At 44.1% G+C, this 18,876-nt stretch overlaps 1 protein-coding gene across 6 annotated transcripts in view; it reads left to right on the top strand.

Moving 5' to 3' along the window:
* Positions 1-18,876, top strand: part of COL5A3 (collagen type V alpha 3 chain) — a 126,052-nt gene that overhangs the window by 67,645 nt on the left and 39,531 nt on the right. For all 6 annotated transcript variants that reach the window (XM_081851660.1, XM_081851659.1, XM_081851662.1 and 3 more), the window contains 7 exons: positions 3,284-3,337; positions 4,099-4,143; positions 4,498-4,551; positions 10,757-10,801; positions 11,554-11,607; positions 17,784-17,828; positions 18,688-18,741. In XM_081851660.1, coding sequence (XP_081707786.1) covers positions 3,284-3,337; positions 4,099-4,143; positions 4,498-4,551; positions 10,757-10,801; positions 11,554-11,607; positions 17,784-17,828; positions 18,688-18,741 — 351 coding nt within the window. The remainder of the gene's footprint in view (positions 1-3,283; positions 3,338-4,098; positions 4,144-4,497; positions 4,552-10,756; positions 10,802-11,553; positions 11,608-17,783; positions 17,829-18,687; positions 18,742-18,876) is intronic.

The following is an 18,876-nucleotide window of genomic DNA, read 5'->3' as shown; positions in this document are numbered from 1 at the left end:
ATCTGTGCTTAGGAGGTCTTCCAGTGGGCTTAAGCTTTGGAAACACTCAAATTTCAAGCTTTCATTTTGATTTAAAACATTGTAGCCTAATCTACAGTACAAAGTTTGAGATCATCACAAAAGATGCATCAAGAAGGGCAACCTACAAACTAGTCCAGTCATTTTGATTTAGTAATCGAATTTTAAAGGAGTCTTTGCATGATACCATAGAATCATAGAATCATAGAATCATAGAGTTGGAAGAGACCACAAGGGCCATCGAGTCCAACCCCCTGCCAAGCAGGAAACACCATCAGAGCACTCCTGACATATGGTTGTCAAGCCTCTGCTTAAAGACCTCCAAAGAAGGAGATTCCACCACACTCCTTGGCAGCAAATTCCACTGTCGAACAGCTCTTACTGTCAGGAAGTTCTTCCTAATGTTTAGGTGGAATCTTCTTTCTTGTAGTTTGGAACCATCGCTCCGTGTCCGCTTCTCTGGAGCAGCAGAAAACAACCTTTCTCCCTCCTCTATGTGACATCCTTTTATATATTTGAACATGGCTATCATATCACCCCTTAACCTCCTCTTCTCCAGGCTAAACATGCCCAGCTCCCTCAGCCGTTCCTCATAAGGCATCGTTTCCAGGCCTTTGACCATTTTGGTTGCCCTCGTCTGGACACGTTCCAGTTTGTCAGTGTCCTTATTGAACTGTGGTGCCCAGAACTGGACACAGTACTCCAGGTGAGGTCTGACCAGAGCAGAATACAGTGGCACTATTACTTCCCTTGATCTAGATGCTATACTCCTATTGATGCAGCCCAGAATTGCATTGGCTTTTTTAGCTGCCACGTCACACGTTTGGCTCAGTGGGATTCTAACCCAGTCAGAATTCTTTTGGCCTATCTCAGATTTTAGCCTCTGAATTAGTTGCTTAATTGGAGGATGCATATCCAGAAAAACATAAGATCCAGCTGAAATAGTGCATTTAGGTGCTTTCATTATGCGTGAAGTCATGGGGAGGTGGCTGCATTTATAGTGCAAATTCACACATGAATGCTGAGATTTCTGCAGGGTGGTATTTTTTATTACAAGGCAATTTAATTCAGTAAGTAAAATCACACAAGGAGGAAGTATGCAATGAAGTCATTCCATTTGTGTAAGGACTTCCACTTGTGCATCGGAACCTCCCCTCCCTCTCTTCTCCCTGCCCCCTGATTTGCTCCAGTACGTTGGGGGAATTACCAGAATAAATTTGGGGGGCACGCATAGGGAGGAGAGGAAGAAGAGGTTCTGTCACACAAAAAGAAGCTGGTAAAATGCGGTCTTGACTATGCTACCACTCAGTGGATTTGTAACTGGCTGACTGACCGAACCCAAAGGGTGCTCATCAATGGTTCCTCTTCATCCTGGAGAAGAGTGACTAGTGGGGTGCCACTGTCTTGGGCCCCGTCTTATTCAACATCTTTATCAACGACTTGGATGATGGACTCAAGGGCATCCTGATCAAATTTGCAGATGACACCAAACTGGGAGTGGTGGCTAACACCCCAGAGGACAGGATCACACTTCAAAACGACCTTGACAGATTAGAGAACTGGGCCAAAACAAACAAGATGAATTTTAATAGGGAGAAATGTAAAGTATTGCACTTGGGCAAAAAAAATGAGAGGCACAAATACAAGATGGGTGACACTGCTTGAGAGCAGTACATGTGAAAGGGATCTAGGAGTCTTGGTTGACCGCAAACTTGACATGAGCCAACAGTGTGACGCGGCAGCTAAAAAAGCCAATGCAATTCTGGGCTGCATCAATAGGAGTATAGCATCTAGATCAAAGGAAGTAATAGTGCCACTGTATTCTGCTCTGGTCAGACCTCACCTGGAGTACTGTGTCCAGTTCTGGGCACCACAGTTCAAGAAGGACACTGACAAACTGGAACGTGTCCAGAGGAGGGCAACCAAAATGGTCAAAGGCCTGGAAATGATGCCTTATGAGGAACGGCTAAGGGAGCTGGGCATGTTTAGCCTGGAGAAGAGGAGGTTAAGGGGTGATATGATAGCCATGTTCAAATATATAAAAGGATGTCACATAGAGGAGGGAGAAAGGTTGTTTTCTGCTGCAGAGAAGCGGACACGGAGCAATGGATCCAAACTACAAGAAAGACGATTCCACCTAAACATTAGGAAGAACTTCCTGACAGTAAGAGCTGTTCGACAGTGGAATTTGCTGCCAAGGAGTGTGGTGGAGTCTCCTTCTTTGGAGGTCTTTAAGCAGAGGCTTGACAACCATATGTCAGGAGTGCTCTGATGGTGTTTCCTGCTTGACAGGGGGTTGGACTCGATGGCCCTTGTGGTCTCTTCCAACTCTATGATTCTATGATTCTAAAAAACGTCCTTGCATAACTGGGACAATTTTGTTGGATCCAACCCATAGTTTTCAATCAAGCTTTCAATTTTGTAATTCATATAGTTCCTAAACAAAGTACATGCTAACTTACTTCTGTAACAATTAACACATGCTGATTTGCAACTAAATGCAGCCTTTATGCTACTGAGGAGCATAATCCAAAATCTTTATTCATGTGGCCCACATCCTTTTGCATTGCAGAATTATGTCCCCCTAGAGACAAGAGAGTCAATTGTGAAATAATGGATGTCTTGTTTTGCTTTCTGTGCACTTGGAAGGACATTGTAAACAAGATCACTCATTCTGAAGATGAAGGCTACAATATTACCACAGAATTAGGTGTGCTCCTCCAGCATATTTAAATCTATTGCTGGATTGTGGCCTAAATTTCCAGAAAAGTCTAGAAGCAACATATAGTAATTACTGTACAAAACGGTGCTTTTGTTGATTTGTTTCCATCTGATAGATCATAAGCACTCATGTTCTTTGCCTATCATGCAGTTTAATTATTTGGACTGGAGCAATAAATAGGTTAACTCAGGTTAGCTCAGCGAGGTTAGATGAGCCGGTTCCTAGTCTCTGTGCAGAATTTTTTAACTACACTGAGGTGCTTCTACTTACCTTTATATGAAACCAGACCCCCAGCTCAATCAGATAACTGCTGAGGAAGGTTTAGAAGGGGTAAGTGCAGCCAGCGCCACAGTGCCAGTATCCCAGATGGGCAAAGACACAAACCTTCCCCTTTTCACACTTTTCATTTTTCAAATCCCTCCAGCAAATTTAGCCACAATTTTGTAGCACTTTGTGTGCTGTCTCTTTTGCTCTATGCTACTTATGTAGCTGTAGCTGTATATGCACAGAACATTGATTGACTGCAGGATTTCATGTCCCCAGGGCATTCAAGGTGAACCAGGCCCCCCTGGACAGCAGGGAAACCCTGGATCTCAGGTGTGTGTTTTTCACTACAGCATATATGTATGTGATGTGGGGAGGGCAAATTAGATGTGATAGAAACATACTGAACCTTTCTTAAAACAGCAACAAACAGTTGATACTGTGTGTGTTGGGGGGGGGGTAATTTTGAAGGGACTGTGGCATGCTCTGGCCAGGGGCAGCTAACTCTTTACTCCCAACTATGGTCTCGACATAAATGTTCTCTGCACATAGCTGCTGTTAACCCCAGGGTTGAAGTTCCCCTTAGTATCTACTTCAGTCCTGAGAGTGATAACCAAGGGTACTAGGGTTGGGCTTCATTGGGTAAAGACTGGGGAACATAAAACATATGGAAACATAAACAACTCTCAAGATGTGATAAGAGCCTGCTTTGTTCCCTCCTTTACAGGTGAAATGACAGGCAGACACACCAGCAAATTGAATGCTGGTTCAGCCATCAGTCCCCCCACTCACATTTCAGATGCACAGTGCACCTACTTATTTTTAAAAGTACTACCTGAATATTCTCATCATGGGGGAGCACCTTTCTGATATCTTGGGGGTCTTCAAATCAGTGCTGTGCTCGCTGATCTACTTGAAACCTGCTCCCCTGCCCCAAGTTTAACTCTGGAGGAGAGAATGTATGTTTAAAATTGAACAGAGCAGCCTAAGTGCTCTGAAATCTGTCTTCACCTGTAGAAGCATCAGGAATGTAGGACTGTTCCCCCCTTTTAATTAATATTTGCCTCATCCCCTAATTTGCTTCTTTCTCATAGGGTCTGCCTGGTCCCCAGGGTCCTGTTGGGCTTCCAGGCGAAAAGGTGAGTTGAAGCATGGATGTTTTGAGCCTCAGCATGAAAATATTGCTTATGGGCTGGGTGGGTGTGTTTTAGAGGCCTGCTTTGGAATGTACTGGTTGGCCTGTTGCAGTGTGTCCAGATACATGCTTTTCGGTCTGGGAGATCTCTGAGCTGTACTAGAAAATCCCTGTTCACAAAGCATTTCTTGCTGCTGTCAGGATTCACACCTCCTTTACCATTCACATTTAAAAGGACAAGTTATGGGGCAATATCAACACAAACACATTTACATCGCAGTCCCTATTTTCCTGCTCTGCCTTGAGCAAGACAGGATTCAAATAATGCCTTGTTGACCATCCCTTTTCTTCCTTGCAGGGCCCACAAGGAAAACCAGGGATACCAGGAATGCCTGGGGTGGATGGACCTCCAGTAAGTGCCAAGAATCCACAAACCGTACATGACAATGGGTGTTTCCTTCTGTAGTTGCTGCAACATCTGGATCAGTGGTGGCTGGTGCCCATTGCGACTGGCTGGGTAGACATTAGGGACACAAACAGAGGTTGAGCCAGAGCCCATGACAGGCAGAACCAACTAATTATAGTGGCCCCCTCCCACCTTCCTTCCTGCTGAGTTCTGCAAGGGCAACACTTGGACTCATCCACATTTCGGTTTGCCATGCCGCTTTCCTCCAGGAAAACCCTCTCTTTACCACTGAATCGGATCAAATGTCAGTTGGGTTTTCTGCAGACTGACCTTTGCTCTGATTCAGTGGCAAAGAACAGGTTTTCCTGGGGAAAGCGGCGGGCAAATGGAAAACCATTCAGACTTCTGCCTAGAAAGCATGGGACAGCAGAAAACCGCTTGGATTTGTGATTTCTAGGCTTGGAGCAAGTGGAAGTGTGGATGAGCCTTTAGACTAAGGAGCTGGCAGGCAGTGTCAAACTCTGGACCAGTTGTAAACAGGAAGGCAGGCAGGTGGGGGCTAGGTGGGGGGCAGGCTGAGTTTGGTAGGTTTTGGATCCTATTCAACTCAGTACATAACAGTAGGGTAGTTCACCCTAATGTACCAACATGCATTCTCACTCGCGGGATCATCGCCTTGTTGTGGTGAGTGGGCTTGCACGTTCCTATGACCCTTGTGAGTGAAGCCGTCGGGAATCTCGTACTCCCAGCAGGGTCACCCAAAGGGGTAAGGTCAAAAGGAGGAGCTAGGCAAAGAATGATCCAAAAAGTCCTCAACAGCAGAACAGGTGGATGATAACAAGTGGTATGTTACAACAGCTGTGAGGCGATGAAGGCTGCAGCAGATAAAAATCTGCCAGTTGTCATGATCCTCATGCCATTGGAATAGAGCCTTACTGCAAAACTGGGCTGGTGAGTGTGCACTGATCTACACACGTAAAACAAATTTACGCACAGGCGTCTTCCAAAAACCCATCCCAAACCCAAACCCAAAAAAGTCCCATGGCAATCGGCAGATGGTAATGGGGCAAGACTGTGAAATCTGGAAGCCCCTAGTCATGAACCGGCACCTGGGCAGTGGATACAGATTCAATCTCTCTGACTCAAGGAATGAGGCAGTTGAGCAGCCCTACTTAGGATCCACTCTGCTCACCCCCAAAAGGGGGAGGGGCTAGAAAAGGTGCCCTAAGCATAGTCTGCCTCCCCTTTCCCCCTGACTGGATTACTGCACCCAGTGGGGTGCACCCAGTGGTCATAAAGGACAACTGAACTTTGGAACATGGAATATACAGACTTTGTTGGATAACACAGATAATGAGCATCCCGAACGCAGAACTGCCATCATTGCAGGAGAGCTGTGGCATTTTAACATTGATATTGCAGTGCTTCAAGAAACTCGAAGAGCAGGTGAGGGACAACTGAAGGAAGAAAAGGGAGGTTACACATTCTTCTGGAAAGGTCTACCTGAACAAGAACATCAAATACATGGAGTAGGCTTTGCTATCATAAACGATCTTGTGAGGCTCTTGTCAGAAGTCCCTACCGGCATTAATGAGTGACTTTCAACCCTTCGAATAAAAACTAACAGTCTACTATTTTAAGTGCTTATGCACCAACACTGGATGCTGATGAAGACATTAAAGAAAAATTTTACTCTCAGCTGGATACCATCCTATCAGAGACACCTAAGACACATAAAAGACACATAAGACACATAAAATTATCCTCCTGGGTGATTTTAATGCAAGAATTGGCCAAGATTTCAATCTGTGGCCTGGGACCAGGGGTATAGCTAGCTGCTCTGGCACCTGGAGAGGCAGGGGCGAGGCGATCCACGCACAGGAACACTGTGGTGATCCGCCCAGTGGGGCAGCACAGTGAGCTGCCCACGGAGTCTGCCTGGCGGATGCAAGCCCCACACTGCCATTTTGGACAATGTGGGGCCCCAAGCCACCGTGTCAGTCCCAGGGGAGATGCATGGCTCAGGCGTGCTGCAGGCCCCGCGGTAAGTGCTGCCTCTGTGGTGTGCCATTTTGTCACTCCCTCAGGGATAACACCTGGGGTGGACTGCACCCCCCGCACCTCCCTTCCTATGCCCCTGCCTGGGACTATTGGGAAAGAAGGAATTGGCAACAGCAACCAGATTGGAATCTTACTTTTGACGATATTTGCAGCACACAACCTTGTTATTACCAACAGACTCTTTAGACAAAAAGCAATAAAACATCTTGGAGGCACCCCCGGTCAAACCACTGGCACCTCTGAGACTTTGTAATTGTCCGAGCTGAAGATTGCCATGATGTGCTCCTTACCAGAGCTATGATGAGTGCCGATAACTGCTGGGCAGATCACTGATTAATGCACTCCACAATGGCTATCAAGATTATACCTCAACACAGGCTTCAAGGAAGGAAACCAAGGTACAAAATGAACACTCAAGCCCTTCAAGATCCTATTAAGCAGGACTGCTTCTTAAGGACCATCTGCTTTTGGAGTTCCCTGGTAACAGCAAGGAACACTGGACCAAGCTAAAAACATCCATTATTGCAGTCTGTGAACAAACTATTGGATACCAAACCAAGAAACACCAGGACTGGCTTGATGAGAATGACAGTGAGATTGAATGCATTATTGACAAGAAAAAGAAGGCCTCTGCTCTGGTCAGACCTCACCTGGAGTACTGTGTCCAGTTCTGGGCACCACAGTTCAAGAAGGACACTGACAAACTGGAACGGGTCCAGAGGAGGGCAACCAAAATGGTCAAAGGCCTGGAAACGATGCCTTATGAGGAACAGCTAAGGGAGCTGGGCATGTTTAGCCTGGAGAAGAGGAGGTTAAGGGGTGATATGATAGCCATGTTCAAATATATAAAAGGATGTCACATAGAGAAAGGTTGTTTTCTGCTGCTCCAGAGAAGCGGACACGGAGCGATGGTTCCAAACTACAAGAAAGACGATTCCACCTAAACATTAGGAAGAACTTCCTGACAGTAAGAGCTGTTCAACAGTGGAATTTGCTGCCAAGGAGTGTGGTGGAGTCTCCTTCTTTGGAGGTCTTTAAGCAGAGGCTTGACAACCATATGTCAGGAGTACTCTGATGGTGTTTCCTGCTTGGCAGGGGGTTGGACTCGGTGGCCCTTGTGGTCTCTTCCAACTCTATGATTCTATGATTCGATGATTCGATGATTCAATGATTCTTGCAAAGAGATAGAAACTGCTCCCCTAAGGAAAAAACCTATGCCAATGCTAAGGCTGAAATTAAAGAAGAACCAAACAACTAAAGAACACCTGGTGGATAAAAAAGTTCAAGAGATCCAGCACTTAGTCAACACTCATGATGCACAGAGTTTCTTTAAAGCCACAAAGACCATCTATGGGCCAATAAATCATATAACCCCTACACTCAACAGATGGTACCACACTTCTAAAAGATAAGCTATTGTACTGCGCTGGAAAGAACATTACCAACATCTCCTTAATTGCATCTCCCCCATAGCTGCTGAGGTCCTCTCACAAATTCTGCAAAAACAAATTAGAGATGAGCATGTAGTATTTCCAAATCGGGAGAGCTGTGTACAGCTATTAACCAAATGAAAAACAACAAAACCAGCAGACCTGATGGGATACCTGCCAAAGTCTTCAAAGTGGGCGGAATCGAACTTGCACAACCACTTCACAAGCTCAGCAAAAAAATTAGAGAGAGAGGAGATCCCAGCAGACTTTAGAGATGCCAAAATTCTCAGTCTCTTTAAAAAAGGTAACAGAATGGATTGTGGAAACTATCAAGGCATCTCTTTTTTAGCTGCAGCCAGCAAAATTCTTGCAAGGATCTTAGCAAACCATCTATTAACAATATCTGAGGTGACCCTTCCTGAATCCCAAAATGGTTTTAGACCTTCTAGGGCGACAGTGGACATGATTTTACCAACTGACAGCTTCAAGAAAAATGCAGAAAGCAAAACCAACCCCTGTATATGACCTGACTAAGGCATTCGACACTGTAAATTGTAATACCTTGTGGACTCTCCTTCTGAAAACTGGCTGCTCAGATAAATTTGTGAACATCATCCAGTTCCTCCATGATAATATGACAGCAACAACTGCAGATAACAATGGTTCTCAAAGTAAACCATTCACAGTGGGATGAGGTGTTAAACAAGGTTGTTTTATTGCCCCAACTATTCATTATTTTCATTGCAATGATCCTACACTTTGCCGAAGGGAAACTCCCCTTTGGGGTAGAAATCGTATATTGAACAGATGGAAAGTTCTTTAATCTGAGCAAGTTGAAAGCAAAGAGTAAGGTTACTGTAACTTCTGTCATAGAGCTTCAATATGCTGATGACAACGTAGTCTGTGCACGCTCAGAAGATCACCTCCAAACCATCCTAAATATATTTGCAGAAGCTTACGAAAAGCTTGGCCAATTGCTCAACATTCAAAAAACCAAAGTGCTGCATCAACAAGCACAAAACAACCCTTCCTCAGCACCACAAATCCAACTCAATGGTGTAACGTTGGAAAATGTCAGTCACTTCTTCTACCTGGGCAGTTATCCTTCCACAAGGGCTGACGTTGATGCCGAAATCCAGCATCGCCTGAGCTCTGTGAGTACGGCTTTCTCCCAATTGAAGTGCAGAGTGTTTGAGGACTGGGACATTTGCAGGAAAACCAAAATGCTTGTTTACAAAGCTATTGTACTACCAACCTTATTGTATGCTTGTGAAACATGGACCACTTATAAACGCCATCTCCAACTCCTCAAAAGATTCCATCAACAATGTCTCCGGAAATTTTTACACATCACTTGGGAAGACAGGCAAACTAATGCCAGTGTACTGAAAGAAAAAAAGATCAGCAGTGTTGAAGCAATGATTCTTCAACATCAACTTCGTTGGACTGGTGATGTTGTGCGGATACCTGATTATAGTCTTCCAAAGCAACTACTCTATTCTGAACTTAAAAATGGTAAATGTAATGCTGGTGGCCAACAAAAGAGGTTCAAAGACTCTCTCAAGGCAAATCTTTAAAAATGTAGTATAAACACCGACGACTGGGAAACACTGGCCTGCGAGTGCTCCAACTGGAGATGGTCATGGGTTTTGAAGACGCTCAAACTCAGGACAAAAGGGAGAAACACGTTAAGAGGAAGGCACGCTTGGCAAACCCTCACCATGACCACCTCCCACCCAGAAACCTATGTCCCCTCTGTGGAAGGACATGTGGATCCAGAATTGGCCTCCACAGTCACTTACGGACTCACTTTTAAAACCGTGTTTATGGAAGACAATCTTACTTGGCTATGAGTGATCACTAAAGAAGAAAACCAACCTGCATTGATCAGGATGGAAAGAAACCCACAGAGAGATCTATGTTAATGCTGTGGGGTGGGGGAAAATCAGGGTTGAACTATCAGCACTGAACCTGGTAGGGACGCAGGTGGTGCTGTGGTCTAAACCACTGACTTGCCGATCAGAAGGTCAGCGGTCCAAATCTGAGTGAGGGGGTGAGCTCCCGTTGCTCTGTCCGAGCTTCTGCCAGCCTAGCAGTTTGAAAGCATACCAGTGTAAGTAGATAAATAGGTACCACTGCAGCAGAAAGGTAAACATTTCCATGTGCTCTGGTTTCTGTCACGGTGTTTCGTTGCACCAGAAGTGGGTTAGTCATGCTGGCCACATGACCCAGAAAACTGTCTGTGGACAAAAACCAGCTCCCTCGGCCTGAAAAACGAGGTGAGCACTGCACCCCATAGTTGCCTTTGATTAAACCATTCAGGGGTCCTTTACCTTTTTACCTTTTATCGAACCTGGTTCAAGCTCTTACCATACCCACACACCCTTCGAGAAGTAGTTTTTCTTAAGTATTTTACATTTTCTTAAATATTAATAGATTCCATTTCTTTCTCCACATTTCCCAGTATTTCTTTAACAGGCAATGGAAGAAAAACCAGCCAAATAAAAGCAGATGATTGCTGATCCCCACCCCACCTGCCCCCTGCTTACATGTGTTCATAAGCAAAAGCAGGAGCAGCCAGGAGGGAGAGCTTTTTTGGGGGGGGGGGGAGCATATTCCATGTTCAATGGCTCTTTGTTGAGTGCTGCAGTATCTTTAATCAGGCATCACCTCTTCAAGCAGCTGTATCTTTCATCGGTGTCTTCTACATTTCTTTTCAGGGTCATCCTGGAAGAGAAGGGCCAGCTGGGGAGAAAGGAGCACAGGTAAAAGCCTGAGTCTACATGCTACGGAGGGACCTGAAGGTTGTCCCTTGGTCTCTTCCTCCATGCTAAAAACTCAGACATAGTATAGACTAGGTCATTTTAATATTAGTGTCTTCAAGAAATGTTTTGGGATGCATCTTTTAAAAAATCTATCTCATTGCTTTTGCTCCCACTGTTAGAAGCTTTTCAAACAATTAAGTACAGATTTCTAGAGACTGAATTCCAAAATCTCAGTAGAGCAGCCAAAAAATCTTGCTCTCTGTTGAGGCCACTCCATATTTACATCACCTGTATGATCCCCACCAACACAGAGCTTTCTCCCTTGCAACATGTAAAGTCATGCCAACTGCAGTCCTGCAGGGAAGAAGATTCTCAAAAATTCCATATTCAGAAAGTCCTTGTCCTTGTGGTAAAACACAAGTCAAAGCCATTGCATGTCTTATTTTACTGCCTGTTTTACACAAAAATCTGTGACAAATATTTAAGGTTAAATTGCTCTGATTTCTCCACAGTTTCCTCTCTTCTGAACAGTTGAGGCGTGACATCAGGGAGAATGTAGCAAAATGTCTGAGATATACCATGAAATGATATCACTATAAGACTTTTAAATCTTAGCATGTATTAGTTCTATCTTAAAGTATCTCCTTTTATGAATAGACTCCAATTTAATGCTTTGACTTATAAATTTTTGTGTCCTCTGGATGCCAATAAGAGAGAATGATTGAAAAAAAGAACAACCTTTTTTCCTCCAGGGTCTGTCTGGTGCAGCAGGTCCAATAGGCTACCCAGGTCCCCGTGGAGTCAAGGTAGGTCCTTGTTGCCTCCTTTTACCAAGTTCTTTAACCCAGAATGAGAATCACGGCTGGGTTTTCTCCCCGCACCACACTGCCACATGCTACTGGATCCTCAATTTACAGCTGCAGTCTTGGAAGTAAACCTAACGAAAACCAATGCCATTACAAGCAAGAATTATTGAATCATCATAGAATTGTAGAGTTGGAAGGGACCCTGCAGATCATCTAGTCCAACCCACTGCAATGCAGGAATATGCAACTGGCCATATGGGGATCGAACCTGCAACCTTGGCATTATCAGCACAGTGCTCTAACCAACTGTGCTATCCAGCCGTACTCAGGTTATGTAAGGTTCTTCTGTGCAAGATACTCAAGCCTTTGGTACCTCTTCATACCTGACATCTTGGCCTTGTCTTTCCAGACTCAGTATCTGCTCATGTTATCCCAGATCTAGCATAGAGCTCTCTCGAGCTCTCTCTGCGCACATTCCATAAATTGAGTTAATTTGCACTTATTTTGTTTTAAAAGAGGTACATGAGCATCCATTGGTACTGCATCTTTAATACAAGCCACAATCCCCACTATTTAGTTTGCATTATTTATTGAACCTTTAGTGGAAATTATTAGATCAAATGCTACAAATAATGTAGCTAAAATTGGTCAGAAGAATTTAAAATTAGCTCATATACAGATGATGTCACACTATTTGTAAACAAATAGAGCAACCATACAAAATCTGAAAAGCTAGCCTTGAACATAAGCAAATAGTTTAAGGGAAAAATTGCATATTGGTCACATTTAATTACTTCATAGTTGGGGGATTTGTTGGGGAAACAGCAGTCTAAAAATGATGATGTTGCCAAAAATAATAATTTTATTTTTGAATTTACCTTTGGGAATTCACTTAGATCTTCTACAATTGGCTAAAGGTTTTTGTAGATGTTTTTGGTGAAAGACCCAGAGCAGTTCAAAAATCTCTATTTAATGTAGAGTTGCCCCTTTGTTCGATTCCATGTACTGGGTAAATAATTGGGTATATACGGTAATTCAAAGGAATATTTTCCTCTGCAAATTTAAGATTATTCTGTACAGTCATGTTGATCATCTCTTTATTACCTCTGCCAGACATAATGGAGTCCAGTAAGTTCTGAATAATACTGTTTGTTGCTTGACTCTTAGTTTAAAGTCCAGAGACACCCTTGTTATAGAACTTAATACATTTTCCCATTGCTTGGTCGAGACCGAAATCTCAAATCTTTATTCCATTCCTCCTTTAATATCTGTGTATCAAACTGGTTTGCTGCTAATAAACATTTGTATAAGACGATAGTGGATTTTTTTGTTAAGAATTGATCAGCTGTTTTAATATCTCTATCATCTCTGAAGCTGTAAATATTTGCAACTTAGAAACAGTATTCATACCTTAATTACTGAGTGTGGTTCTTTAGGAAGACTCGGTGAATTTGAAATGCCAACAAATACATGGAGATGGGTGTGGCAGAATGGGTCATAGAATCATAGAATCATAGAGTTGGAAGAGACCACAAGGGCCATCGAGTCCAACCCCCAGTTTGGAACCATCGCTCCGTGTCCGCTTCTCTGGAGCAGCAGAAAACAACCTTTCTCCCTCCTCTATGTGACATCCTTTTATATATTTGAACATGGCTATCATATCACCCCTTAACCACCTCTTCTCCAGGCTAAACATGCCCAGCTCCCTTAGCCGTTCCTCATAAGGCATCGTTTCCAGGCCTTTGACCATTTTGGTTGCCCTCCTCTGGACACGTTCCAGTTTGTCAGTGTCCTTCTTGAACTGTGGTGCCCAGAACTGGACACAGTACTCCAGGTGAGGTCTGACCAGAGCAGAATACAGTGGCACTATTACTTCCCTTGATCTAGATGCTATACTCCTATTGATGCAGCCCAGAATTGCATTGGCTTTTTTAGCTGCTGCATCACACTGTTGGCTCATGTCAAGTTTGTGGTCAACCAAGACTCCTAGATCCTTTTCACATGTACTGCTCTCAAGCCAGGTGTCACCCATCTTGTATTTGTGCCTCTCATTTTTTTTTGCCCAAGTGCAATACTTTACATTACTCCCTGTTAAAATTCATCTTGTTTGTTTTGGCCCAGTTCTCTAATCTGTCAAGGTCGTTTTGAAGTGTGATCCTGTCCTCTGGAGTGTTAGCCACCCCTCCCAGTTTGGTGTCATCTGCAAATTTGATCAGGATGCCCTTGAGTCCATCATCCAAGTCGTTGATAAAGATGTTGAATAAGACAGAACCCTGTGGCACCCCACTAGTCACTCTTCTCCAGGATGAAGAGGAACCATTGATGAGCACCCTTTGGGTTCGGTCAGTCAGCCAGTTACAAATCCACTGAGTGGTAGCATAGTCAAGACTGCATTTTACCAGCTTCTTTACAAGAATATCATGGGGCACCTTGTCAAATGCCTTGCTGAAATCAAGGTAGGCTACATCCACTGCATTCCCTTCATCTACCAGGCTTGTAATTCTGTCAAAAAACGAGATCAGGTTCGTCTGACATGACTTATTTTTCAGAAATCCATGCTGACTATTGGTGATCACGGCATTCCTTTCTAGGTGCTCACAGACTGTTTGCTTAATGATCTGCTCCAGAATCTTCCCTGGTATTGATGTCAGACTGACTGGGCGGTAATTATTTGGGTCCTCTCTTTTCCCCTTTTTGAAAATAGGGACAACATTTGCCCTCCTCCAGTCTGCCGGGACTTCGCCTGTTCTCCAGGAATTCTCAAAGATGACTGCCAGTGGTTCTGAGATCACATCTGCCAGTTCTTTTAATACTCTTGGATGCAGTTCATCTGGCCCTGGAGACTTGAATACATCTAAACTAGCCAAGTATTCTTGTACTGTCTCCTTAGTTATTCTGGGCCGTGTTTCCTCTGCTGAATCATTTGCTCCAAATTCTTCAGGTCACGCCTAATGATCCTTCCACTTCTACCCCACTAACCAGGTCATCAACATTGGTTAGGACCAGATCTAAAATGGCTGTTCCTCTTGTTGCTTCTCCCACTTTCTGGACAACAAAGTTGTCTGCAAGGCCAGTGAGGAATCTGTTTGACCTTATGCTCTTGGCTGAGTTTGACATCCAACAAATATCCGGGTAATTGAAGTCCCCCATTACTACTATCTCCCTTCCTTTTGCATGCTTGACCATCTGTTCCAGGAAGGCATCATCTATGTCCTCCGTTTGGCTTGGGGATCTATAGTAAACTCCCACAGTGAGGTCACTGTTATTCTTCTCTCCCTTAATTTTGACCCAAATGCTCTCACTTTGGCTTTGAGGTTCTAAATCTTGGATCTCTTCACAGGTATACACATCCCTGACATATAACGCCACTCTTCCTCCTTTCTTGTCTGGTCTGTTTCTCTGAAATAGATTGTATCCCTCCATTATTACATTCCAGTCGTGGGACTTATCCCACCAGGTTTCAGTGATGCCTATTATGTCATATTTAGTTTGCTGTACCAAGAGCTCAAGCTCATCTTGTTTATTACCCATGCTTTGTGCATTAGTGTCCAGACATTGAAGTCCATTAATCATTCCCCCGTGTCTCTTATTTAAGGATTTTTCCCTCCCACCACTAGGTCTGCGTGCTGTTTGCTCCATTTGGTCTATGACATTTGGATGATCATCTTCATCAATTGATAGACTCCTACCTTCAGGAGCACTGTCTCCCTCCCCCACATTAGTCAGTTTAAAGCCCTCCTGATGAGGTTTCTGAGATTTTTGGCAAAAACATTCCTCCCAACCGTTGTGAGGTGCAGCCCATCGCTTGCCAGAAGTCCATCTTCAAGAAACTGCAGTCCGTGATCTAAGAATCCAAACCGTTCCTGTTTACACCATTTGCGAAGCCAGCTGTTCACTTCCACTATTTCCCCTCTCTCCCTGGGCCACGTCGTTCAACTGGGAGGACAGATGAGATGACAATTTGTGCATTTAATTGCTTCAATTTCCTGCCCAGAGCCTCGTAGTCTCTTTTGATCTTCTGGAGGCTATTGCTTGCAGTGTCATTGGTTCCCACATGAACCAAGAGGAAGGGGTATTTGTCAGTGGGTTTTATGATTCCTTGCAGTCGTTCAGTTACATCTTGGATCTTAGCCCCGGGGAGACAGCACACTTCCCGAGACATCTTGTCAGGCCCACAGATCACTGCTTCTGTTCCCCTCAGTAGGGAATCCCCTATCAGCACTACACGCCTCCTCTTAGGTTTGGTCGGGGTTCTTTCGTGAGCTGTCCATTCCAAGGTCGCCTGCACATTCCCTGAGGAATGACTTTGCTGCTCGTCTTCATATACCTGATTGACTGTAATGAGGGAGAGATCCTCAAATGGAGTCTGCTCTTCGTCTTCCATGCTAGGGGAGAGGACCTCAAAGCGACTGTTTATTTCTAAACAATCAGAGCGAACCCTGGGCCTCCTACTTCTTTGAGTCACATTTCTCCATATATCTGGCTCCTGTGTTGGTGAACTAGCCTCCTTCTCAGGAGAGTCTCCTGTCTCCTCTTTGGTGGAGACGGTGTGCTCTGTTGCTTCCAAGAAGAGCTCCAGCTCTCTAATTCTTTGGAGCGTAGCTACACGTTCCTCTAGTTGCTGGACTTTGTCTTCTAAGAGGGCAATCATCATGCAATTGCTGCAGGTAAAGCTGCCTGCAACCTTTGGCAAGATGGCAAACATTGCGCAGGAACCACAGGCGACTGCAGCTGTTCCCTCACCCTCCATCTTGAGAACGTGTTGTTGGGGGTGGCTACAGCGGTCCTCCATCATAAGAAGCGTGCAGACAGGACAAATAACTCCCCCCCCAAAAAAACCCTAGGTCTCTCCCAACAAACGTTTGAGACTAGCTCCCCTAAATCTAAAAGATGCGCGCCGCTGCCCTGCACGCTCTGATAAGCTCCTCCCACAGCTAATCACCTGCCTCAACAGAAACCCTGCCCCCTCTGACCTTTGCACAGAGAGAGCAGCTAATCAGCCACAAAGAAACACACACACACAGACACACACACACACAAGAAAACCCTTTTTGCTCCTTCTTCAGCTGCTGCCCTGCAAGCTCTGAATGTCATTGTTAACCTTGAAGGAAGATTCTATAAAATGATTTTTAGATCTTATTTAACATCAAAACATCTTCACTGTATGTATAAAATGGTCAGTGTTGGAGATGTAAGATGCCTAACACACACATCTTAAATATTTTCTGGTACTGTGTTAAAATAAAACAAATTTCGGGATTGATATTGTTAAAGAAATTGAAACAATTATGGCATATATTCTGCCAGTAGACCCACTGGTCTTCTTATTTGGTTGTAATAAGGATGCAGGGACATGGGTGGTGCTGTGGTCTAAACCACCAAGCCTCTTCGGCTTGCCGATCAGTGAGCTCCCATTGCTCTGTCCCAGCTTCTGTCAACCTAGCAGTTCGAAAGCACACCAGTGTGAGTAGATAAATAGATACCACTGCAGCGGGAAGGTAAACATTTCCATGTGCTCTGGTTTCCGTCACGGTGTCCTGTTATGCCAGAAGCGGTTTAGTCATGCTGGCCACATGACCCAGAAAGCTGTCTGTGGACAAACGCCGGCTCCCTCGGCCTGAAGCAGGAGGAGTGCCACACCCCATAATCACCTTTGACTTGGTTTAACCATCCTTTTTTTACCTAGTAAGGATGCAATACCGTTAGATGTCAGAGAGATGGTACTCTAAGTGCAGCCTGTATACCTATTGCTTACAACACATGCCATTGGCACATGCCAATGTGCATGACTGGTTCACTAAAGCTGGGGCACAGTCTGTATGGTCAAATTAACCCATTTGTTTCAGATCAGAGCGGGTTGACAGATTTATGACTCTTTGGCTGAAATAATTTTTGTTGTTAAATCATGTACTGGTATAGTAAGATATACGGAAAATCTAATTTACATGTTTTGTCAAGAATACTGGTACTTTATTTTTAGACTAAGGTTAGTGGATTATTGGACTAAGGCTTGTGAATAGCAGCTATTTCTATTTTTTAATCAAATGTGTTAAATCATTCAAATGGTTTTTTCTTTAACAATATGCATCTATTGTCAAATAAATAAATAATTTTTTAACACTTGATGCTATTAATTCTTCTGGCTAACACTGTTGTACCTTTCCATGTTTCCGCAGGGGGCATTTGGCATGAGGGGCCTCAAAGGTAGCAAAGGTGAGAAGGTGAGTTTTTAGGTGAGGGATCTATTTCAGACAACAGATCTCATGGATTTCTTCTAATCTCCGGATATGACTTGTCTGTTCCTGCTTTCTCTACTTGTTGTACACCATGTAACAAATTATGGAAGTTTAATCTGGGGAATAATCTGGGTTTTCTATGCTCTGGTAGCCTCAAGGTTAGATTACTGCAATGTGTTATACGTGGGGCGGCCTCTGAAGACAGTTTGAAAACTTCAGCTAGTGCAGAATTCAGCGGCCAGGTTGCTCACTGGAGTGTTCTTTTTTAAACAAGCTGAGATTTTATTTCTTCCTGATGAATTATAAAGTAATGGTGTTAAGTATCTACCTGCCAAATTTAACATCTTCTTTATTTTCTAAAATTCTTATAATTGCCAACAATTTGTAACTGGGAAAAGTGAAGATGTTCAGGAGAATCTGCATTCAAAATTTTGCAAGTAAATTTGAGTTAGTAGTTCTGCTAGCAGGTTTGCCAGCTAATTGGCCTAATACAGGCAATTTGTACCAGTCTCTGGACACTCGGATCCTGAATGGGACCCCTTACCCTCTCAGAAAACTGGAATATTCCAACACTTCCCAGTCATCCTCCAGGAGCAGTTTTGTGGCTCAGCCCATTTGGGTCTTTTGGAGGGTTTGTGCTGTTGGCAAGGATTGTAAGGGGAGGTTTTGGTAAAAGGTAAAAGGGAAGGCTCTCTGAGCATCACCCAAATTGGGCAGCTAGTACAGCAGAGAAGTTGTGGACACTGGTAGTGTGAATATGTATGCTTCTTGATGCCACAACTCAGTGTCAAAGTTAGAGACCTGGGCACTTCTACTGCTTCAGCTACCTGTTGTCTCTTTATAGGGAGAAGATGGATTTCCTGGTTTCAAGGGTGACATGGGGCCAAAAGGTGACCGGGTGAGCGATACCCTTCCCCATATGCTAATGGTTCTTTACGTTTGAGAACTTTGAGTGTGCTAATCACACAGTTTAACACATTTGTAAAGCAAGCTAATGTATACTTACCTGCATCATTTTCCTAAATGACTCCAG

This window comes from Podarcis erhardii (assembly GCF_964252035.2).
Source record: "Podarcis erhardii genome assembly, chromosome: 2".
NCBI lineage: Eukaryota > Metazoa > Chordata > Lepidosauria > Squamata > Lacertidae > Podarcis > Podarcis erhardii.
Note: the sequence above shows the minus strand (reverse complement) of the source record. Positions and strands in the feature narration are given on the sequence as shown.